The 24,131-nt window shown below is 48.3% G+C and overlaps 1 protein-coding gene across 2 annotated transcripts; it reads left to right on the plus strand.

The window, feature by feature from the left end:
- Positions 1-1,083: 1,083 nt before the first annotated feature.
- ZDHHC5 (zDHHC palmitoyltransferase 5) lies at positions 1,084-23,299 on the plus strand. 2 transcript variants are annotated; one of them, XM_072638665.1, is made up of 13 exons: positions 1,157-1,220; positions 1,962-2,118; positions 4,938-6,142; positions 14,088-14,209; positions 15,070-15,227; positions 16,212-16,384; positions 16,528-16,630; positions 16,870-16,961; positions 17,934-18,066; positions 19,723-19,846; positions 20,366-20,475; positions 20,727-21,583; positions 22,036-23,299. In XM_072638665.1, exons 3-13 carry the CDS (start codon positions 6,039-6,041, stop codon positions 22,199-22,201), a joined length of 2,142 nt encoding a protein of 713 aa, XP_072494766.1. In that variant the 5' UTR covers positions 1,157-1,220; positions 1,962-2,118; positions 4,938-6,038; the 3' UTR covers positions 22,202-23,299. The 2 variants fall into 2 exon arrangements, with proteins under 2 accessions (XP_072494765.1, XP_072494766.1); XM_072638664.1 differs by lacking the exon at positions 1,962-2,118 and having other exon boundaries at positions 1,084-1,220.
- Positions 23,300-24,131: the final 832 nt, after the last annotated feature.

A 24,131-nucleotide genomic window follows, 5' to 3' on the forward strand; every position in this document is an offset into this window, starting at 1 on the left:
CTGTTCAGTTTCTTTTATAAGCTGCCCAGGGAGCTCTACACCCTACCCTCTGGGTCCCTTCATCATAGAAAACCAGTGAGTCTACGGGGAGTAGAGGAGAAGCCAGGGCCCTTCCCAGCCTCTCCCAGGCTGTCCCTTCTCGTCATCTGAACCCGAATTACTCTCCCCTTTAGGCCCCCTCCCAGGCAGCTCACCCCCGCTCCTCCCCCAGCCTAGAAAGAAGGTGGAGTCTGCGGAGGGCCCTTTCAGGAACCTGAAAATCTATTTCTGCCACCAGGCATTCTCGATGGCCTATGAACTGGGGTTCTGAGGGTTTTAAATAAAGTTTCTCCAACAAAAGGGACTATTCAGTTTCCCTGGGGCTGGCCAATGAGGGAAAGGACTGAAGCAGGAAGAGGGCGGGTCCTTGTTGTGAGTGGTCGAATTAGACGCTCGTCTGGATTGTACCACGCATCTTGAAGAGACTTGGCTCAGACGGGAGCGAGACTGCCTGCTTGACCTGCTTAACGCTAGGGTTTAAGAGTACTATGTGCGCAAATAGGTGTTTTCAGATCTGTGAGCCTTTGGGATTGGATACCGGAGTAGTCAAAGAAGGGATAAGACAGATGGAAATATTCCCCTCGCCACTTCCTTTTTCCAGAACACCTGCGCAGTACGCCCACCCTCTACCCAATCGTCTGCTGAGTCCTATGGTCATGCGCGCGCAGTTTCGACGTCTCGTGCGCCTACGTCGCTGTGCCCCGGCCGCCAATTAGGAAACGAGTGAGCCGCGGCCACTGGGGGCGGGGGAGGAGGAAGGGGAGAGGATCTTCCGTACGTGCGCGCGCCTGAAAACGAGGTGGGCGGGGGCGAGAGGAGGGCGGTCAGTGAATGGGAAAGTAGGCGGGCAGGCGGGCGGTGCGAGCCGCATGAATGGGCGAAACGTGCCCCGCGCGAGACCCAGCGCGCGTCGGGGCTTGGGCAGCCAATGGGAGCGCGAGGGAACTCGAGACCGGCCTCCGAGGCCCAACGGCCGCGCGCCTGCTGCCGAGAAGGAGCGTCGCCGGGCTCGGGAGCGCGCGGGGAGCGGGGGCCGCGCGGAGCGGGGCGGGCGTGGAGCGTGCGGGGGCCGCGCGCTGCCTCTTACAGCCCGGGCGGACGGACGGACGTACGGACTGGGTGGCTGCCGGGCTGGCGGGCGGCACGGCCGGGGGGCGGCGGCGGCGGGCACCGCGCACGGGGTGAGTACCGGGGACACCGGCCCCTGCGGAACCGGAAGTGCCGGGAGGGAGGGTGGGTGACCTCCAGGGAAGGGGGAGCCGGGGCCAGGGCCACCCGGGGACCCCACCCCCCGGCCCAGCTTTCCTTGGCTCCGAGGCCGGCCCGACTCCCAGAGGGGCTGGGGGCCCCGGGGCCGGCATCCTGCCCCACTTTCCCCTCGGCCTCCGGGAGGGCAGCAGCCCCCCCACTGTCCCCGACCAGCGGCAGCCGGGGCCTGGGCGTGAGTGCGCTGCCCCCATTTTACCGCTGGGGAAACTGAGTCTGCCCGCGGTTACACAAATAGGGCTCCGAGTCTAAGGAGGCGGGGGCCCAGCCGAAGCCCCACGCATGGAGTCGAACTAGGAGGGCTGGAGTTGAGACTCTGCCACCTCGGGGGAACCTGGGCGAGCCCGGCGAGTCCTCCCCTTCCCTGAGCTTCAAGCAGAAGCTCCCCGGGCTCCTGTCCCGGGAGACTGCCCCGAGCACCCCCAGTCACCCTCCTGGGCTCCTCTCGGTTTGTTCCCCTGCTACCAGGGCTCCCTCCCCTCTGTGGGTCCGACTGCCTCTAACATGGAAGCAAACCTAGCCTTGGTCAGCAATTTCCACAGGGTCCAGCCGGGACGACCGCTAGCATCTACCTAAATGTACTTTGTGCCTAGATGGGACTTTTGTTCAATCGTGTCTGACCCTCTGTGACCCCATTTCGGGTTTTCTTGACAAAGGTACTGGAGCGGTTGGCCATGTCCTTCTCCAGCTCATTTGACAGATGACGAAACTGAGGCAAACAGGGAGAAGTGTCCTGACCAAGGTTACACAGCTGGGACGTGTCTGAGGTCAGATTCGAACTCAGAAAGCTGAGTCTCCCAGACTCCAGATCAGGTACCATCCACTCTGTCCACTTAGCCCTCCCAGAGTGGGACTGGACTTGTGATTTCTTGGTGCAGGGATGGACATCACCTGGGTATTCCCAGAGGAAGAAATTCTTTGTACCAGTGCTGGTCAGTACTTTTTCTTCCACTTACTGTTTTAGAGAGTAATCTGGAGCACTGAGATTAAGAGCCTTATTTAACAGGATCACACAGCTAGTATGTGCTGGGCAGGGCTGGAACCCCAGCTCATTCTTGCGCAGTGCCTCTCTTTAGTTATTGAAAGAGTATTTCTTGTAGCCTCATTCCTTGTTGAGGTACCTATATTTTGATCATTTGCTACTGTTAGATTCCAAGCCATTCCTAAGACACAAACATGTTCAGCATATTCTTAGGTTAGTTAGGTGGTGCCCTACCCTATAGCACTGTAGCCCACTTTCTTAAATATTGTGTTTGTGCTGGTTTCTTAGTTTGGCCTGTCATACACACTCTTGTACGAACTTCCCATATTTTTATGGATTCAAATTGCTTTCTTGATCCTTGTAACATCAACCCTGTCAACAAGCACCACATCCTTCTAATGTGACCGGAAGCTTCTTTACCTGTCCTTTGTGCCTTCCTAGATTTTATCCTGCTTTCTTTCATGTAAATCCCCCAAACATCTCATGTAATGCTCAGTTTATGTTTGCCTGCAATGTGTTTCCAAAATCTTATATCTTTTTTTGACCCTGGCTTTCCTCAGTATGGGCCCACTTTTGCATTCATTTCATTGTATAAAGTACAATATGAAATAATATTATATTCTAGGCTAGATGACAGCACGCTGTTATACTTGGATTTCATCTGCTCTAATCTTTGGAATTCAGAAAAAATGTTTTTGTGCCGTGGGTATTGTTTCTTCTATCAATAAAAAGTGAAGAATTTTAGTTTTTTATTTTGCAACTGGTTACCTTTGTCACTGTTCCTAAATTCCAGGTAGTAAGCTCCCTGTTCTGTTGGGGAAAGAGTTGGATGCTTTTGCATTGGTATGTCATTGATTCCCTTCCAAAATTGAGGCCTTCGGTTCTCAATCCTGAGCTAGTAGATCTTTCTGCTATTCTCCTGAAGTGGAGGGATAAGCAGATGAATTAGAACTGCCCTGAGAGATACCTTGTTAGATTGGAATGAAAGCTGGCCTTGGAGTCAGCCTGAGTTCAAATCCTGCCTCTAACACGTACTAACTTTGTGACACTGGGCAAGGCACTTAACCTCTCAGTGCTGTGGGTGAATCTCTAAGACACTAAATTGCCAGGAAGGTGCCAATCTGCCTTGGTGGAGGGAGTTTTCTCTTTCCCTCGATGAGTGAAATCCGTAAGTCCTGCCCCTATTCACTATTACATGTCCCTATACCTGAGAAAGATAGGTTTTCAATTAAATCATTCACTTAGCTGTATAAACTTGGAAATCCTGTGTTACTGAGGCTCTCTCCTTGAAGTATGCTTATGTTTTAATTGCTATTTACTTTTAAAAGTCTTTTTAAACAAAGAAACCTTTTCTTTTAGTTTTAAAACAAACAAACAAACCAGTTTAGTTGGTAAATCCAGAAGGTGGAGCTGACCCCTAAGGGCCTCCACCCCCTGAGGTGGGAGAGGAAGTGTTGATTCCAGTTTGTGCCTTCTTGTCCCAACTGCCGTTATCTCTGGGTCTCCTCTGGGTCTCCGGGTGGTAAAGGAGGAACTCAACTGTTGGAGGGAAGCGAGAACCTTCCTGCCTATCTGGAACTTGAAGAAATCACATTCTTGACCTATGTTGATTCCAGAATAGTTCTTCCCTATGTGGCTGAGGGTTGGATGAAGAATAATATGTATGTATTTGTGGGAGGTCAGGGGGTGTGTGTGTACTCCCAAGTTCTGATCCAGTGACTCATTAAATAGCCTCTAGCACATCTCTAGGCTTAACTTTGACAGAGTGGGGAGGGAGGCAGTGTGTCATCATATAATAAGAGTAAAGTGCTTTGAGATCACCAGATGAAAAACATTGTATAAAATCTAAAGGGCTAGTGTTACATTGCTGCTGTCATAAACAGTAATAATTGTTACTGTTAATCTCAATTAAATAGGTGGAGCTGAGCTTACATCCTAATGAGCCGTTTTAAGAAAGAACTGTTGAAGTTTGCTTTCAGGATTGTCAGTTTAAATTAAGTAAGAGTCCTGAAGTACATTCAGTTCTTTACCACTCACCTTTCAGTACCAAGTTCTGATTTCCTTGACTAGACAATTCTGAGTTGTCTGAGATAATTACCCAGTCACTACCCCTTTAGAGAGGTAACTAAAAAGCAAAGTGTGTGTGTGTGTGTATGTGTGTGTATGTGTATATATACATATATATGCATATACATATTTGATCAAATAGGAGGAATGGAGGTTGGAGTATCTTATTTTGCTTTAGAGGTGATTATTTTCTTCCTGCACTGTAACAGTAATAACAACAGTAATGCACTCTTGGCTTAAAGGCCAATTCCTTTCTTTCTAGTAGGACCTTGTGTGGGTTTAGGTTTTTTTTACACACATGAATCTGTGACTAGCCAACTAGTCTGGTTGAACTTGGCAGTCCCTCTCGAGGGCGATTGGATTCTGCTCAGTGAGCTGGGGAGCAAGCCCTTTACCCTCCCATCTGCTTGAAGTCATGGGCTTGAGATAGGAAATGTTCTGATCTCTTCCTCCTCCTTTTGGGTCTGAGAGAAGTGGAAGAGGTCTCCTTAGAAGAGAGCAACCTGTCAGGTGCCAATGCTTCTGGCATGCATTTGGAAAGCTTCCTCTTTGAATCTCTGACATGACCATTGGTTTTCTCTAGGTGACTCCTGGTTACCCAGCTGAAGGGTGAAGAGAGGAGAGAGCCCAGAGGGGTTAAGAAGAGCCCCAACTCAGGAGAACCTCTGAACCTCTTTCATCTGCCATTATTTGCCAAAACCTAGTCAAGTGGAACCAGCTCCTTTATCTACCTTTGACCAAGTGGAGACTATGGCTTCTGGGATTTCAGATTTCCTCTTTGTTTTACATGAACTCTACAGAAACGGTGGCCCTTGACGGGCTTTGGAATAAAATAAAGAGACCTAGGATAGACAGGCTCTCCCTCCCTGTTCCCTTCCCCCCACCCCCTTCAAAGGGAAGGATTTACAGCTCAACCTTGCAGCAGCTGTTGCTCGGCTTTAGCCGCCAAGAGAGAAATAAATAAAATTAAACCACCATTGCCAGGCAGCCGGTCCTGGTGAAATTGAGGTGTGGGGGATGTGGCACCAAGGAGACTACTCGAAAGGGGCAGAGATTGCCATGGAAACAGACACTCTTTGAAGCTGGAAGGGGTACCCACCTGAAGTTTCTCATTTGGATTAAAGTTGAGCAAGACATAGTTTGAATAAACCCAGGACACTCTTTTGGAAGTGTGGCAGACTTGGTATCAATTGAAGGGGCATTTGTGCTTCCTAAAGGAGGCCTGTCAGCAGCTCTCCTCCCTTGCCCTGGGGGCTATTCTTCCCTGTTCCTTCCCTTCAAAGACCTGTCTCCACCCATGAGCTCAACCCTGATCTCTCTGCCTGCCCATGTTGTCAGCCTGCAGCCATTTGCATGTATACAGTCCACAGCTCCTTTTTGCCTTTTAAACTGTATAAGTTGTGCTGCTTAGTCCCCCTCCTGTCTCATCCTGGGGAGGGGGTTTATTCACCTGTTGGTTTCTCCTTTCCCCCTCCCATGCTTTTTGTTTCATTTGAAATCCTCTGACCTTTGCTTTTATTTGGGAGGGGGAAGGGCAGTAGTTTCAGACTCGAATCCCCAGGTTTCCTCCTGTGCTTTGCTTCCTCCCTGTCTCCATTGACCCCACATCCCATTTTCTTACCCATTCTGCCATTGTGTGGGCCTGGGCTATGCGGCAAGGCAGATCTCCCACCAGAGCTCCAACATGCCCACAGAGTCCGGAAAGAGATTCAAACCCAGCAAGTATGTGCCCGTCTCGGCAGCCGCCATCTTCCTAGTGGGAGCCACAACACTCTTCTTTGCCTTTACGTGAGTTTGAACCTAGTGGTGTTCTTAAGGGGGAAGCAGGGATGTTTGCTAGCAGTGATGGGGGCAATTCGATGCCCAGAGAGATGGTAATAAAAGGGGCAGTAAGTGGGATTCAAACTGTCATCCTTCCTTTTGTCCAACTTCCTGGTGGCTTTATAACCAGTTTCCCATTCCATGGAACCCTAGATGTCTTCCCATTATGCCTCAGAGCCCTATCATTAGATAATCCAGGAAGGGCTAGGGCGTGGGAAGAAGCCGTCAGAGACCTGAAGAGGCTTAAGCAATTAGTTGTGAATAGACCTGTGTGAGGGAACCAGGGAGCTTAGGGAATGGGAATGATTTTTGCAAGGCATCTTGAGTCCTCAGACTTTGTGGACTAGGAAAGTTCAAAGGTTTTCAAGTGATGATATTGTGCTGCATGCAGCATATAGTTTTTGCTAAATGTTTTCACTGATGGTTTGGTCCTTAGACTCAAGAAGGCTGAGAGTGTGTTGGAGAGGCTAGCGACTGAGTCTTCTGTCTCAGAGGACTCCTTTAAAACGTCCCTGATACAGGGGGCCTTTGAACATAGTGGTTAGTTAGAAAGCCTTCTGAGTTCATGCTGGAGTGAATAGGAATCATTTTCCTCCTTCTTGGTTCAGTTTGGAAAACTGGGCATTGGAAGTTTCCCTTGCTTCTGTAAGTCAGAGTTGGGCTTGTCTGTTACTGGATGGAGATCCAGGAGACAATAGGTGCTGGCCCTTCATACACCGATTCCCTTCTTAGTCTCCTGTGTGTTACCTGCTCACCACCCAGCACCTTCTGAAAACTTGGCTCCTTCTGTCATAAAGGCTGGCTTAGCTGGACATCAGAGGCTGAAGTTGTTGAAGTCATTTGGGTCTATCTGATGGTTCAGAATAGTACTTTTTCAGGGTGGCAGAGTTTCAGTGCGCCACTCTTTGCCCTGATTATTTATTTGTGACTGAATCAAGTGAATGAATGAATCATGCAGAACTAGATTTTCCACAATAAGATGCTCCTGGGAAGAGAAATAAGAGATATCATGGATTAGATAAAAAGATACAGAGTAAAAAGTAGAGGTGATATTTTGAAGACAGGGTCCTCTTGGCTTGACTTTCCTTTGGAGTCAGTCACCATTTGGTGGGTGCCAATAAAGAAGGGAGGAAAAGGAAACCCTAAAAATAGGAAAGGGAAGCCTCCTGGTCTGGTGGCTAGAGTTCTAGACTTAAGGTCAGGTAGTTCAGCTCCTGACTCCAATCCTTACTATAACAGTGACTAGGAGGTGAGGCCCTTAGCTCTGCTGAGCCCCTACTGAACAAGGTCTTCCCTGCCTTGTAAGGGTATTCATTAGGAAGTTGGGTTATAAGCCTTAGCCAGTGTCAAGGATCTGGGATTTTGTGGGTGTGAGAATGCACTCCACCCAGGCAGATGAAACCCAGCTAAGATAAGACTGAGTTGCCTGAGGCTCAGAGCAGTTCAGAGACTCGTCTCTTGCAGATCTTGGAAATGTGGCACAGGAAGAATCTGAATCTGGGGTCTTCCTTACTCCTGCTCCATCACTTTCTTCACTATCCCTTGCTGCTTCTTCCTCTCTTTTTCTTTCTTTTTTTTCTTTTTTGACAGATCTTAAAATGCTATAAAATATGAACTGTTAATTGAGTTGGTGTAACTTAAATGAGAAATTTGAGAGCCTTACTTGAAAAAAATCAGTGAAATGATTACCAGCTTCTGTGTCTTGTGGAGGTAGCCAGTTGAAGTTTCATTCTGTTTGTAATATGCCAAAAAGAGGGAGAAGCAAAAGATGGGTGACTGATAGAATCCCTGGGCTCCCACCTTGGTAGCCTGACCAGGCCGGCTAGGCCCCATCAAAGATGAGAGGAGACCTCTACTTCTGTACTCTTCTGCTCAGGGGTGATCCATTGTTTTCTGGAAAGTAGTGGGTCTTGTAGGCGACTTATCCTTTATCTTCCTCATGAATCCTTGTGTTTTCTGCCTATATTGTCCTTCATGCACTGGACACCAGGAATGAGGGCTGAAGTCACAGTGAGAGAGTTCATCTGGCAAGTAGAGCCATTGTTGGCCCCAGAGGATCTTAATGTGGAACTCTAGCATTGTAGTCACAGCAGGACCAGTGGTACTGGGTCAGGTAGTGTATACTGAATGGTATTCTGGAACATAAGATGTCGGGGCAAGACGTGTGTGTGTGTGTGTGTGTGTGTGTGTGTGTGTGTGTGTGTGTGTGTGTGTACATACATAAGCCCATATTAAAAATGAGGCAGTTGAGGATAGGTTAATGGGGGTTCTCTTGAATCACACTGTTGCTGAGCTACACTGAGCAGGAGGCACCTTTTCTCCCATTTCTTGACTTGCTCATCACGGACCAGTGAAGTGTTTGCCTGGTTACACCAGTTTACCCAGAACAGAAATGTTCTGAAATAGACGTTTCCTCAAACTGTAGCTGAAACTGTTTAACTTCCTTTCTACATTCTGTGAAAACTTTCTCCTTTCCTTAGTGCCAGTGACAGGGCCCTTTAGTGGGCTGTGGTCCCCTCATCCTTGTGCAGAGAAAGGATGAGCTTTGGAAAAGAATATGGGGTGACTCTGGAGGCTCTCAGTTTAGGAGAGGAAGTTTTGAGCCGGTGAGATTGCCTTCACTTGCAATGTTTTCTAAGCTGCTTGTCTAGGCTAGGGTCTTCTTTTTCCCAGTTTCAGAGAGACAACCCTAACATTTCTCTTCCCCTGGTTAGCCATCTCATTGTTCTTCAGAACTCTCATCTCTTGCTTATCTGACCAGAGTGTTTCCCCACAGACGCAAGATAATGGACAGAGCCATCAATATTTCAGAACCACAAGTTTTTCTTCCTATCCCCCAAACTCCTCTCAAGTCCTATATGAGAAGAGAATTTTTCAGGTTTGGAAAACAAGAAGGAGGTCAAAGCTGAAAGTAAACCAACCCTTTCCTTAGTTTTCTCTTGGCCTTCCTCAACGTTGCTTTTAATTTCTTCCCCCCTCCACTCCCCAGTCTTGAGTCTGTTCCTTATACTGCTGCTGTGTAAGACCCACTTGTGGAACCTGGGAGGCTGGCAGTGGGAGGAAGAGGCCCTTTTAACTGGCAGATTTAATTAGCAGAAGCATGTGGGTTTCAACTTATTAGAAATAATTTTCCCTCTCATTTGCTTCATCAGGCGAGGAGAGGCTATGAATATAAAGCAACAGTCTGTCCTGTGGATAAAAGATGGGGTGTTGGCTGGGGGTTATTTCAAAGCCCCTCTATCCCTCTGGGGACTTGGACACAGCTGCTGACCTTCCCATTCCTCAGGCTTTGTGGCCCTTTTCCCATTCTTGTTTTCTTACGTCCTGAAGTTAAGTGGTTGTATTAAGAATTTGGGCTTGTGTGTTTACTTTTTATACTTTTCCAAAGGGAACCTGCCTGGTGGAATAGATTTTTTTCTGCTTTTCTTACAACAAGAGGCCTGATTTCTAAATTAATTAATTCTAATATTACTGAGCAAAGAGGCAGTGCAGTAATGGAGAGAGTGCTAGTCCAAGGTCAGAATCTAGGGATCTCAGCAGGCTTCCTGTCTCACCTCTGCTACCACTAGCTGTGTGACTCTGGGTCAGTCACTTGACCTCTCTAGACCTAAGTCATCATTACAATGAAGGGGTTGGGCCAGCCAGTCTCCAAGGTCCCTTTCTGGTCCAAAAAGCCTGTTTCTAAATTACTTAGCTTGTCAGTTCTCTATTTGTAAAACTGAGTGGGGGAAAAAAAAAATCTGTGATTGCATTCATTGTTCCTTCAAGGCATGGCCAGGGGCTGGCTAGTCCTTTGTCAGACTGCTTCTGTGTAGGCTCTTCCTCTGTTCACCTCCCAACCCTAGCATCCAAGAGACTATTGGAAAGGTAGGTAGATGGCTTTGTTTTGCTGGTCCCTTGGTGTCTTCCCTCTCTGCAGTGGTTATAGTTCCTCTTTATGGGACTGATTGGGTAATAGTTGGTTTTCCTCCCTGTCTTTGTACGTATTCTTCACCAAGAATACCTGGGTTCTCTATAGATGCTCCTGGGTAGCAAGGAAGGGGCACAAGGCAATCATGTTTTGGGGCAAGAGGGCAACTTCCTCAAAGATAAAGTGCTTTTCTTCTGGAGTTTGGCAAAGGTGCACCATGGGAGAGGGGAGCTGGTGTGGGAGAGATGGGGCAGGAGGGCAGGAAGGTCTGGCTCATAGCCCCTGTGTCCAGGGGCATGCAGCTCCCCCAGGGGTGAAGGAAGCTTCATTCATCACAGCTTCACCCACTGTTAGTGAGCACATGAATCAGATGCTTCTCTCATGCCAGGCATTGGCGGAATGTCCTTGTTCTTGAGAGACTTACTTGTTTCCTGCTTGCAAGAGTCTTTCTTCCTTTGAACCTCAGACAGGAAAAGTGGAATTGGAGATAGAGAGACTGGAATGATAATAAATAATGATGATGGCGGATAACAATGTTTGCTTGTTCCTTTTGGCCAATGAATGTTCAGTATTGGGCCAGGTGCTTTTTAAGAATTCCAAGATCTTTGTAAACATTGTCTTCTTCATTCTTACATTTCATTATACAGCTGAGGAAACACAGAAGCATGGGAGAAATTTGGTGACTTAGCTAACCATGGCCACCTGGCCAGGTAATGAGAGGTCCGCTCCCCTAGATCCTCCTGAGTCCCAGTTCAGTTTCCTTCTCCTTTGTTTGGCCTCTCATAGAGGCATTTTGGGGGAAGACCCCACAGAAAGTAGGCATTGGAACCCATCCTCTACTCCTTCCTTTTGCCCTTGCTTGACAGAGTGGGGAGAGGAACCTGTTTTTCCTGGGGTGGTGGGTAGGTCGACGAGTCCTGTCAGTGAGTCAGCCACGCTTCTGGGCTTAGGCCGCTCCCCAAACCTCTGGAGCTTTGTGATTATTGCCATGGGGTGAAAACGAGCCCTAACAACTCCTTCCTCAGCCCATGCCTCACCACCCTCTGTCAAAGGGAGCAAATTCAGGCAAGCTGTTTGGGGAGGTCACCCAGGAACCCTGCTGAGCACCATAGCAACACAGCCCCTCCCCAGTCCGGGAAGAAAGTTCAGGGAGGCAGGAGAAGACTGTGCTCCCGCATGCTTCTTCTTTGTAGGAGAGGCATTTTCTGTTTTGACAGCTGGAGCTCCATGGCTGAGAGCAGAGGGTCTTTTAGCAATCTGGGAGCAGGAATTCTGGCCTTGTTAAAAGGAAGGTTGTTGGCATCAGCTCCCGAGGCTCGTTTCTTTTTAGTCCAGATTGGAATTTAGCCCCATACACCTTGACTGGATCAGATTTAAATTCAAAGATATTCTGAGGGGAATAAAGTTCATCATCTAGAAAAGGATGCCTTAAAAAGTTTGAGGAGAACTGGATGAGTTAGTTTGGTTAGGGAATGAGGAAACCCAGTGATAAAAAAGGGATTAGGGAAACTGGCACATCCCCATGGGTGCTGCTAACCCTTATCCTCTTATTTAGTAACTTCCCGGGAACTTCCAGGTCGCCTGAGGGATGGAGAAAACCCTTTTGTCTTTTATCATAAACTAAAAAAATCAGAGTAGTATCTGTTTTCTTCTGAGAAATGGCTTTTTTTTTTTTAAACATGGTTATCTCCCATGATATCTATGAGAATTGATTAATTTTACTCTTTCCCCTTTCAGTTTGCCTCCTTAGGGAGAGGTCGTAGGCATAGGTAGCATGACAGTCAAGTGAGTCACCCTCTTTCCCCCAGAAACAAGAGACAGGACCCTACTAGGGAGAGGTTCTAGCCTAGGTGACCGGTAACCATCCCTCCCTCCAAAGAATGAAGAAGGACAGTCATTAGTGTGGCATTGGGTAGGGTATCCTCCTTCTGCTTGGTTTACCATACCTCCCCATCTTTTCTTGTTTTTTGCTTCTGTAAACCCTAGACAGAGCAAAGGATCTCTGTCCTTATTTTAGTTTGAGGTACATTTCTGGCAAGAGCAGAGAACTTAACCTGAGCCCCCTCTTATTATAGGAGAGTGGTGGCGCCCTCTTCCTGTCCTCATCTTCTTGTCCAGAGGAGAGATAGGTCTCTGATCTCTGACACTGAAAGAAACAGAAGGCCTCTATGACAGTGACCCTTGGGGCTCTTTGGAGGCAAGTCAAAGTAGATTCTCTAGTATTTCCAGGGACATAATCTTCATTCCCTCCGGTTTTCCTCAGATTCTTTTCTTGGGTCTTGAATTATTTTTCTTTGGGGGCTCTCTTGCTCTCTGAGAAGCCTTCCCTTATGTTGGTTAATAGAATGCTTGGCTACTATGGATTAAGCCACTGGGACCATCTGGCACCTTGTTCTCCTGGCTCCTTCCTTCTTTACTTCAGACTAGTCTAGGAAAGGGGGACAAGGACACATGCTGCCCTAGTTCGGGGATTAAGCTCCTAGCCACAAAGTAGATTAGTGCATTATGCCAGTGACTTCCAAAAGGAAGCAGGAGAGAAGCCCTTCTCTCAGGGTAGACAGTATAGGACAGTGCACAAGTCGGAGCTGGGTTCAGATCCCGTCTGTGATGCTTATGCCTTTGGGACTGTGGCCAAGTCACTTAAGCTTATCTGTAAAATTAGATGGTCAGAATGGAACGTGGAGGATGGGAAGGAATAAGCATTTATAGAGGTTTATTTTTGCACTATGTGCCAGACATTGTGCTAATTACTTTTATCAGTATCTCATTTGATCCTCACAGCACCCGTGTAAGCATTTTACAGCTGAAGAAACTAAGAGAAAGAGAGGTTAAGTGACTTGTTCAGGGCCACACAGCTAAGTATCTGAGGCTGAATTTGAACTCCCATGTTCCTGACTCCAACCACAGTACCACCAGGCTGCCTTTGAATACCCTCTACTTCTCCATGTCAGCTCCTGCTGTCCCATTACCGGGTGATTCTTTTGGCAGGCTCTCAGCTGTGTGAAGTTTCTAGAGAAAGAGGAGATTTCTGTAGGACTTCCTCAAGGAAGGAATTGAGCCATGTTTCCCATCCCTGTCTTAAACTAGACCATCCCTTCTGGCAGATATTTGACTTTTCTTGTGAGTTGGCTGGGTAGGTTTTTGTAGTTTCCATATCCCTGTCATTATTCAATTAGGGGTCCTTTAGTCTGAGCCCCATTTGCTCTGATTCATTTTTAGTCGTGGGGGGAGGGGGGCAACTCTGTTGTTTTGTCAACCTTCTCTTGAATAGAACTCAGTTCTGTCCTTGAAGAAGCTCTGGGCCCCTGAGAGTTGAGTGGGAAGCTGAGCCACAGGGCTTAGAGTCACCTGGGAGTGGGGGCAAGGGAAGAGGAGAAGAAGCTAGTGTTATGTGTTTTGAGCCTGTGTTCATGTCAGTGGAACCTGTCGAGGATCCAGAATCTCTAGGCAGCTCTGGAAAGAGATGTGCTTGTTGGTGACACAGTCTGTTCCCAGTCCTCTCTTCTGCTTGGATAGGAGGGAAGGATAGGTTCCAGAAAATTCTGGTCAGTTCCAAAAAGAAATTGGCCTCTGGTGTTTCTGAGGTCAGTTTCCTAAGTGGCAGAGGGTTTATACAGGGGGATTCTCCTAGTCCTTTGTTACACCCTATGGAAAATCAGACCCATTTGTCCAGAGGTTGAGAAATAGGAACAGGGATTTGAGAAAATAAAGAGAAACCTCCAACCAGACTTGTGTGTGGTTCTGGGAACTGAGACAAAGACAGTTCCTTGTCTGTAGGATCCCCTCCTGGAGTAATGGGAAGGAGAACCCCTAAACCTCATTCACTCGTCTACTGTAGACTAGTAGACAAGGGGATGGCTTTCTCTGTGGGGAAGGTTTGGGACGTCCATCATCTGGGTCTCTGAGAGGCCTTGTACTCTATGGAGCAGGTTGGTAAGGGAGATCTATCACTCCAGGGGGCTCCTCTTATTACCCCCTTCTCATCTTCTTTCCTCTGCACAGGTGCCCAGGATTGAGCCTGTATGTGTCACCTGCAGTGCCCATCTATAATGCTGTCGTCTTCCTCTTTGTGCTGGCCAACTTCAGCATGGCCACCTTCATGGACCCAGGCATTTTTCCCCGAGGTAAGACCTCTCTCTTCCCTTTGGGAGCTCTGTGAGAAAGAAGAGCAAATACAATTAACCCTAGACTTTATGAGTTTGGGAATGATGAAATTTATTTATGACTAGAAATAGGGACGGGACTCTAGTCCCCAAGTTTGGTATAGGTTTTTAGGTCAGGATTGGTGAGACTGGGGTTCTCCTGACCTTCGTGTGTGGCCTGATTCACTGTAAATCCAGTGATCCTTTATGTTAGCATAGGCCACTTCCCTGCCATACCCTTCCTCACCCCTTTCTCCCTTCTAGTTTCCCAATAAGTGGTAGAAGGAACTGAGTCCCAGGGCTGAGGCAGTAATATATGGAACCCCAGGGGATCGTTCATTAATTTATTTATTCTTTGTCAGGGGTCAGCGGTGTATAAGACTCCACTAGGCATTGTTGAGGAAATAAAGATTTTTTAAGACACATTTCCTCAAACTTTTAGGCTCCTAGGGCAGATGAGACGCATGCTTCATTCTCCCTTGTGTTGTGGTTATTTGCATATCACCAGCAGGATATGCGTAGAGTATCAGAAGAATTCAGCAAAGGAAGAGATCACTTCTTGCTCTGGAGATTAGGGAAGCCTTGAAGGACATGACTTTTGAGCTAAACTTTGAAAGCTGGGTAGAATTTTCATTCATTATATAGAGAGAGGGACTAATGTGAGCAAAGAGTTGTAAGAAGAGGGAACAAAGCATGTTTAGAAACTGGAAACAACTTGAGCTTGGCTGTGGAGAGGGAACCAGGCTCTCTGAGTTCGGAGCCTGCTGGGGATGCGAGAGGCAGTGGGCGTGTCTCCCGAACTGGACTCCAGTTGGGCTTCACCCGTCTTCCTTTTGCTGCAGCTGAAGAGGATGAGGATAAGGAGGATGACTTCCGAGCCCCACTTTACAAAACTGTAGAGATTAAAGGGATCCAGGTTCGAATGAAATGGTGTGCCACCTGCCGCTTCTACCGTCCTCCTCGGTGCTCCCATTGCAGCGTCTGTGACAACTGTGTCGAGGTAAGGGCCTTGGCTACGGATATTCTGCCCGAGCAGAATACCTGCTTCTTTGATGACTCCATCTTCCCCATCATATGAGAGAGACGGAGATCAAATCACGTCCATTGGTCTTTGGCTTTCCAGGCTCCACTCCAGAGCTTGAGGACATCAGCTGTATGTTCCAGCTCTGTGTCAAAGGCCACAATAGTCAATGACATTTATGTAATGCTTTAAGGTTTACAAATCATTGTGTATGCCTGATTTAATTTGACCCTCGCTAGCCACCCTCTAAGGTAGATGCTTTGGGTATTATTGTCCTCATTTTATAGATGAGCAAACTGAGCTAGTAAGTATCAGCATTGAGATTGGAACCTAGGCCTTTTCTAATTTCCACTCATTGTTAATCCTACTCTACCCCATGCCTCTCTAGCATGCTCTACTGACACAGAAGGCAGGAGAGAATAAGATCTCGGAAGGGAAAAATATTGACTAGATCCCAGTCTCACTTTTATTTGGGGTTTTTTGGAAACACTTCTCCTGACTTCTGCCCATGTCTAAATTCTCTCTTATGTTCCCGTTCCCTCAGTTTGAGCCTTCTGTGCCTGCTTAGGTTCTCTGATCCCCCTTATGTGATGCTTTGCTTTTGTCTTCTTTCTCTCCCTGACTATTGTCTGCTTAGCTGCTTCCATTTCCCTTAGGCTGTAAGTAGCCGTCAGCTCCATAAAGAACCTGATTCACCCAAGCCTCATTTCCCTTTGGCACAGAGTCCTGTAGCAGGTTGGGCTGGTATGGCCATTGCAGCGGAGAAAGCCACAGCAGCTCCTTGGGAATGAGCTGTGGCCTCTGGGTGACTTCCCCTTCATGGGCCTTCCTGAAGTCCTCTCGGTCATCCGAGGCACATAGACCAAAAGCAAAACAAACTTGGGGCTGTTTCTCTTTTCATTATTGATAGAAGCTGGTAGGGTGATAGGCAGACCTGTTTCAGCCTTTCTGTCATTGTGTTAGGAATTTGACCACCACTGCCCCTGGGTGAACAACTGCATCGGGAGACGAAACTACCGCTACTTCTTCCTCTTCCTCCTCTCCCTCACCGCCCACATCATGGGGGTGTTTGGCTTTGGCCTGCTCTACATCCTCTACCACATGGAGGAGCTCTCAGGGGTCTGCACAGCTGTCACGTATCCTTCCAGACTGCTCAGTGTTGGGGATGGCCCAGAGGCAGAGGGAGGCTGGGAGTGGGGATGATGGCAGAAGGAAGGCCCACTTGGTGGCACTGGGTCAGTCAGTCTCTTTAATGGTTCCCTTGACTCTGAGGCTGCAGCATGGCAGTCATGTGTGTGGCTGGCTTGTTCTTCATTCCTGTAGCTGGCCTCACAGGATTTCATGTAGTGTTGGTGGCCAGGGGTCGTACAACCAACGAACAGGTATGAAGAGATAGGGGAGGGGTTGCAGGACAGTGGGGCAGGATTTTTTTATACTTAATTATGCTTGTTTTTTATACTGGTATAATACTGTCAACAAAGGGTTATATTGATAATGGGAGAAGTGGGGGAAGTAGGGATAGGGATAGGCCTTTTCCTTTGTGGGGTAGTCTGCTCAGCACCTTGTCTGTTTCCTAATGCCCTATCATCTGACACAGCTCACAGTGCTTTCTTGTCTGCAGGTTACGGGTAAATTCCGGGGAGGCGTCAACCCTTTCACCAATGGCTGTTGTAACAATGTTAGCCGTGTGCTCTGCAGCTCTTCAGCACCTAGGTAAAGCCTCCTCCCCTGGCTCAAATGTGGCTTTTGAGAGTCCATTCTAGAGTGGAATAGTGGTAGGTGGAGATTGAATTCAGTCATGGCTCTTCCTCTTAGAGAGTTAGGTGGCTGTCAGAAGAGGAGATTTCGGCCTCTCCTGGTTATTTTGGCTACTGAAATAGCCTGCTAATTGGTCTCTACATCAGTTGGTTTCCTCTCTCAAACCCACATATATCTCAAAGTGACTTTCCTAATGTGAAGATAGATCTTACTGTGTCACTGTCTTACTCCATAAACTCCTGTGGTTCTCCATTACCTGTATGAGAGCAGAGAGAAGCTCTTCTGTTGGGCCTTGAAAGCTCCTCCCCAGCCCAAGCCCACCCCCCTTTACAGCCTTCTTCCTAAACTGTGTGCACTCAGCCTAGGCTTCTCTGTGGCTGTCACTTGACTGGATCTGGGCCTTGCCCTGGCTGTCCTCTAAACCCCCAAGGCCCTCTCACCTCCCCTCTATTTAGAATACCTTGTTTCTGTAAAATTCAAGCTGTATTTCCTGCAGGAAACCTTCTTTTCAGTTTTGAGTGTCCCCACCCCCATACTTTATTTTAAATCTGTTTTGTATGTGCCTGGATCTGTGCCTGGTGTTTCCCCTGATAAAATGTAAGTTCTTGATGGCAGGACTATTTGCTTTTGATCTTTGTAGCCCTAGCACCCATCATAATGTCTGGCACATAGTAGGTGCCTAATAAACAAATGGTTGATTGGTTGGGTCTTTTTTCTATTGAGGAATCAGATTCACCTTTAGTGATCTGAGGTAGGGATTAACCTTTAGTGACCCAACCTTCCCATTCTTCAGAGAATGAAGAGAGTTGGTTCAGTGCTGGCCTCTTCTGTGTTTCAGTGGAGGCCCCTGTCCTATATTATTGGTATCCCTCAGAATGCCTTGCAGATGGTGAGTGCTCAAAAAGGATCTGTTTCTTCAACTACCAGGTACTTGGGGAGACCAAAGCGAGAGCAGACAATTGTGATTCGGCCTCCTTTCCTTCGACCAGAAATATCAGATGGACAGATTGCTGTGAAAATTATGGACAATGGTATCCAGGGGGAGCTCAAGAGAACCAAGGTGAAGGGGCCAGGGGATGGGAAGTAAGATCAAGAGGGAATCAGTTTCCCCCAGTCATGAGGAAAAAAAGATTGTGATGTCCTTGGTCTGGCCCTTTTATGCCATTTGTAACATTCTGCCAGTCTTAAAATTACCTGTACCTCCTTATGTTACCTCTGATGCTAGACCAGATGTTCTTAAAATGTTTTTGTATGTTGTAGACTCCTTCTGGTGAAACCTATGGAACTAGCTAGTTCATGAAGTTAGTTGACACCATGAATGAAGATAGACAATTCTCTTTTTTCCTTACCATGAATGTTTATGTTTAAGGTTATTGAAAAAAGGACAGAAAATGTGAACAGAATTACTAGAAATATTTGCTTTAATATTAATATTTTAAACATAATTGATTAAGTCAAGTCCTGGAGGCCAAAGGAAAAGATGTAGAGCGTGTTTTAGAGATAGGAGATAGTCTAGTTTGGCTGGAGACTAAAGTGCTATGTGGATAGCATTGGGCAAGGTTGGCAAATGGTGCCTGATGGTGGGTGGCCTTGAGTGTCGAACTTGTATATGAACTTGAGTCAGCAGGCCACTGAATGATGAGCCAGTGAGAATGATGGCAGTTTTGTGAGGAGTGAATTGGAATGGGAATGGGGTGAAGGCTCCAGTGGGTGCTCCTGGGGGATTCTTCTTGGTATCTTTTGTCAACTTTACCAATTTGCTGGCTAAGAGGAGAAAACTGGAGTGTTTTGGTTTACATTTCTCTCTTTCTAAGTGATTTGTAGCATTCTTTGTTAACATGGTTGTTAATAGTTGGCAATTCTTTTGAGAACTGTTCATATTTTTTTGTTCAGTCATTTGCAGTTGTATCTGACTCTCTGTGACCCCATTTGGGGTTTTCTTGGCAAAGATACTAGAGTGGTTTGCCATTTCCTTCTCTAGCTCATTTGACAGATGAGGAAACTGAGACAAACAGGGTTAAGTGACTTGTCCAAGGTCACACAGCTAGTAAGTGTCTGAGGCTGGATCTTTCTGACTCCAGGCCTAGTGCCCTATTTGGGCTTCACCTAGCTGCCCCGTTCGTATCTTTGCAATATGACAAAGGAGGAGTGGGTTTTCATCTTACATTTCTGTTGTCTGTATAAATTGGATGTCAGACCCTGTCAGAGATATTTGGTATGACAGGTTTTTTCCTGGTTGATTATTTCTTTTTATTTTGGATGCATTTGTTTTGTTTTGGAAGCTTTTCAATTCCATGTAATCATAATGGACTTATCTCTTTTAACTTCCGCTATCTTTTTTTTGTTGTTAAGAATTCATCCCCTCCTCATACCTGTGAAGTTTATGGTCTGCACACCCATAAAGGGTAACTGGCAGGTGGGGAGCCTTAGTTGGAGCTGATGTCCAGGAAGGGAGGACGCTGATAGCTCACATATCAGAGCCCAGGCGATGGCAGTGGGAGTAGAAAGGAAGGGAATGAATGAATGAATTGGTACTGAACCATGAATTTGTGGGACAGAAGGGCCTTTTTGCATCTCCCATCTGTCCAACTTGTTTAGAAAAAATGTCACTTGTGACCTCTTGATGAGGTGGACTTCTACCTCATCCCAGATAACCTTCAGTTTCACAAAGACTGTGTTCTTCCATGTCTAACCTCTTCCTTTTTGCAAATCTTAGTCCAAGGGAAGCCTGGAGGTAACAGAGAGTCAGTCTGCTGATGCTGAGCCCCCACCACCTCCTAAGCCAGACCTGAGTCGCTACACAGGCCTCCGGACTCACCTCAGCCTAGCCACCACTGAGGGTAAGAACAGGCTGGCCATACCTGAATTATGGGGAGAGTAGGATGGTCAAAGACAGCAGTATTGAGGGAGCTTCTGTAAATGGGGAGCTTGGAGGGGGGCCTGGAGGCCCCATTGAGATGGGGACCCCCTGCTTTCTCTGCTAGAGAATCAGATTCCTGTTTAAAAGTGGTGATACCTATGTCCCACTGTCATCACACTGGGTAATCGTATCCAGTTCCCTGCTGGCATCATTAGCCTGATTGAGACCAGCATCACATGCGCTGGGCCTCCTCTCTTCTGCTCAGTCGGATTCTCCATTGGCCCAGGTCTTTCTAGAAGAGGGCTAGGGCAGCTAAGTGATATCATAAGAAGTGTCAGAAAAGTCTGAGTTCCAGCCTTGTCCTAGGTACTAGCTGGGCCACCCTAAGCAAGTTATTTAAGTTCTCTCTGTTGGGAGAGTCAAATAAGCTAATATGTGAAGGGTTCTGCTAACCTCAAAGTGATTCATTATTGCTGTGCTTCTGTATTTCCTCCTGTAGACAGTCTTTTGAGCAAAGACAACCCCCCCACACCCACCATGTACAAATACAGGCCTGGCTACAGCAGCAGCAGTACGTCCGCTGCCATACCTCACTCTTCAAGTGCTAAGGTACAAGATCTGCCCCAGTGGGGATGGGGAGGGACATTGGCACAGAGAGTCAAAGTGGGTCCTGGGTTCTTTAGGAAGATGGGAGAGGAGGGAAGGGCAGGAATGCATTTCATTAGTTGCTGACTGGGGAGGGACCCGATCCCATGAGTGGGGGATTCCCTGAGCTCAGGAGCCTTCCTGTTGGGCACCAGTGGAATGAAGGGGGTACCTTTAGACCAGGTTTTGATGTGCTCTTGGGCTTCCTTCCTCAGCTGAGTCGAGGAGACAGCCTGAAGGAGCCAGCCTCCATTGCTGAGAGCAGCCGCCACCCCAGCTATCGCTCAGAGCCCAGCCTGGAACCAGAAAGCTTCCGCTCTCCCACTTTCGGCAAGAGCTTTCACTTTGACCCACTGTCAAGTGGCTCACGTTCCTCCAGCCTCAAGTCAGCCCAAGGCACAGGCTTTGAAATGGGTCAGCTGCAATCAATTCGTTCAGAGGGGACAACTTCCACCTCTTACAAGAGTCTAGCCAACCAGACACGCAATGGGAGCCTCTCTTATGACAGCCTGCTCACCCCTTCTGACAGCCCTGATTTTGAGTCGGTGCAGGCAGGGCCAGAGCCAGACCCCCCCTTGGGCTATACCTCCCCCTTCCTGTCAGCCCGACTGGCCCAGCAGCGGGAAGCTGAGAGGCACCCACGCCTGGTGCCAGCTGGCCCTCCACCACGTGAGCCCTCACCTGTGCGGTACGACAATCTGTCGCGCCACATTGTGGCTTCCCTTCAGGAGCGGGAGAAGCTGCTGCGCCAGTCACCTCCTATTTCAGGCCGGGAAGAGGAGCCTGGACTGGGAGACTCAGGCATCCAGTCTACGCCAGGTTCTGGCCACGCCCCCCGTACCAGCTCATCTTCGGACGATTCGAAGCGTTCACCCTTGGGCAAGACCCCACTGGGCCGCCCAGCTGCCCCCCGTTTTGGCAAGCCAGAGGGGCTTCGGGGCCGGGGCCTAGGGTCCCCTGAGCCAGCCCCAACTGCCTACTTGGGCCGATCCATGTCCTACAGCAGCCAAAAAGCCCCATCTGGTGTCCCTGAGACAGAGGAAGTTGCCTTGCAGCCATTACTGGCCCCCAAGTAAGTATCAGAGCTGCCTTGTAGACTTTACCCTTTCTTCTTGACCTGTATGAGGTGTCATTGCCTTCAGAGCACATTTCAGCTCCAGTGAACCCAGGAGTTTGGTGATTTCCTCATTTTCTCCTCACCATGTCTAGCCAGTCCTAGTGCCTATCCATCTTTCCTCAGGAAGTACAGGGATGTGCCTTGTGTGCCAGAGGAAGTGAGTATATGAGAAATTCCCCCTAGAGAAAGGAAGGGGGAGTGAGTGTTAGAGAAGGATAAGGGTCAGGTTGTTTTCCCCTGACGTCACAAGAGAATCATTGGGGAGACATTTGTATTTTGAGGGGGTGAATGAACAGCTAGGAGAGGAAACATCCATGACTCTATCCTTATCCCTTTATACTCTGCTTCTCTGTTCTGTCACTCCGTCCTCCTCATTTCCTGATACCCATCTGTCCTTCCTTCCCCAGAGATGAGATGCAGCTGAAGACTGCCTACAGCAAATCCAATGGGCAGCCCAAGACCTTGGGTTCTGCCTCCCCTGGCCCGGGCCAGCCCCCCCTCAGCAGTCCCACTCGAGGAGGAGTCAAGAAGGTGTCGGGGGTGGGTGGCACCACCTATGAGATTTCGGTGTGAGCCCTTGGCGCCTCTGTGCCTACACCAAAGGGCCCTGAGTGGCTACCCTCCTTCCCCCAGGGAGTCCCCTTACCTGCATGGACACTTTTCAAACCACAGATCCCAAGAGGATGAGGAGGCAGGGCATTGGGGGAGAGTTGGCACCTGCTGCCTAGGGCACTAACTCCTTTCCCCGCCCTCCCTACCCCTGGGCCAGACTCAGTGGACATGTGTGCAATTGCTTGCCCTGGAGGGAACCGGATCGTTTTTAAACCAGAAATAATTTTTTTTATTATTGTTACGGATTCTATTTTTTTCCTCTTCTGCGTTACCAGGTGTGTGTGTACATATATATATTATAAATATCAAAGAAATTATATATCTACCCTGGGATGGGGAAAGGGGAGGGGTGAGCATCAGGAGAGAAAGGGAGCCCCCTCCACTTCTCCCTGCTCCTCACACCAAAAGGAAAAGGGGAGCAGCATGGGAGCATTTAACTCATGCTCTTCCCTCCCCTGTGGCTTCTCCTGTCTTCTACCCCCTCAGTTGTCACTGAGGAGCTTGGGAAGAGGAGAGGAGAGGGAGGATATTCTCCACAGGGGCCTTGGTCAGAGGGAGAGATGTGGGGATGATGCGGTTAGTTTTCTAGTCTCATTGGCACTTGATTTTCCTCAGTGAGTAAGGCCCTGCTGCCTGCCCCCTGGCACAGCAGGAAGGGAAGTTGGCCATACTAGCATATGGCCAAGTACCATATCATTGGATCCCAATCCCCCCCACCCCCCAGGGGGCTACAGGGGCGGGCAGCCCCTCAGTGCCTCCCCCCAACTCTTACAGTTGATTTTTCAAATTCAAGGCCGGGAGAGAAGAATCCAAAAAGCAATATTTCTCATCACATGCCAAAAACTGGGAATGGAGGGAGAGAGGCAGGCCTTGGTTCCAGCCTCTCCAGCTTCCTTGGGGATCACCTTTAGCCCAACTCTCCTGGGTGGCAGGGGATGCCTGGGTCCTGGCCTCTGTAAGGGGGACCCGCCTCCTTCTTGGCAGAGGCCCTTTTATTTTTTATTCTGATTAGCCATTTTGAACCAACAAGGAATAAAAAGAAATCCTGATTTAATCTGCTCCCCTGGATTTGTGTTCTTTTCTTGCCTCAGGGCAGGTTTCAGTTATATACTTTACCTTGTGGGAGACTGATGGCCAGGGCAGTGAGGCTCAGGAGGCCTGGGCTTCAGGCAAACCTGCTTTGAAAGTAATTCACTTTACTTTAGTCTCTTTTGCACAAAGGGTAGGCCTTCTTAACTAGGCTATGGCTGAGCTGAATTCAGCTTAGAGATTCAGAGCCAGGGCAAGCCAGAAACCAAGATCAGGGTCCAAGTTTTAGGGTAAGTTTGGAGAGGCTTTTTTTGCCTTTGGAAAGGCGATGGCTGCTATGGTTATTGCCAGTTGCGGGCAATGTGCTAGCACCTAAGCAGGGCCATGGCCACCCTCATCCAGTCAATGTAAAGTGGGGCCAAGGGCCACCTGCTGGCCTTGGAGGAGAACTACAGCTGCCCTCTGTGGCTTGGTAAAAGACTGCAGGCCCTGGAGGCCGCAACCAGTTACTTCCTTTCTTAGCCTGACTGCTCTAGACAGTAAAAACTGAAAAGGTGAACCCTCTGCCAGGTTTAACTTGAGAGATGGAAACAGATAAGGAGAGAAGGTAAGCACCTACCTTTGCTGGAGGTTTGCCTCAAAAGCTCAGATCCAGGAACCATCCTGGTTAAAACCATACTAGTTGTACTGGTTTTTACTCGAACTCAAGGCTAGAGTTGCTAGAGGCTATGGCGGCTAACTCAGATTGAACTAGAATTGGTGTCAGGTAACCCTGATTCCCCTCCCCCAACCCCCCCCCCCCCCCCAAATAATGAGATTGTTTGAGTCCTCCAGGATTCCTACCTCTGGAATTGTGTAGCTG

This window comes from Notamacropus eugenii, chromosome 2 (genome assembly GCF_028372415.1).
Source record: "Notamacropus eugenii isolate mMacEug1 chromosome 2, mMacEug1.pri_v2, whole genome shotgun sequence".
Classification (NCBI taxonomy): Eukaryota; Metazoa; Chordata; class Mammalia; order Diprotodontia; family Macropodidae; genus Notamacropus; species Notamacropus eugenii.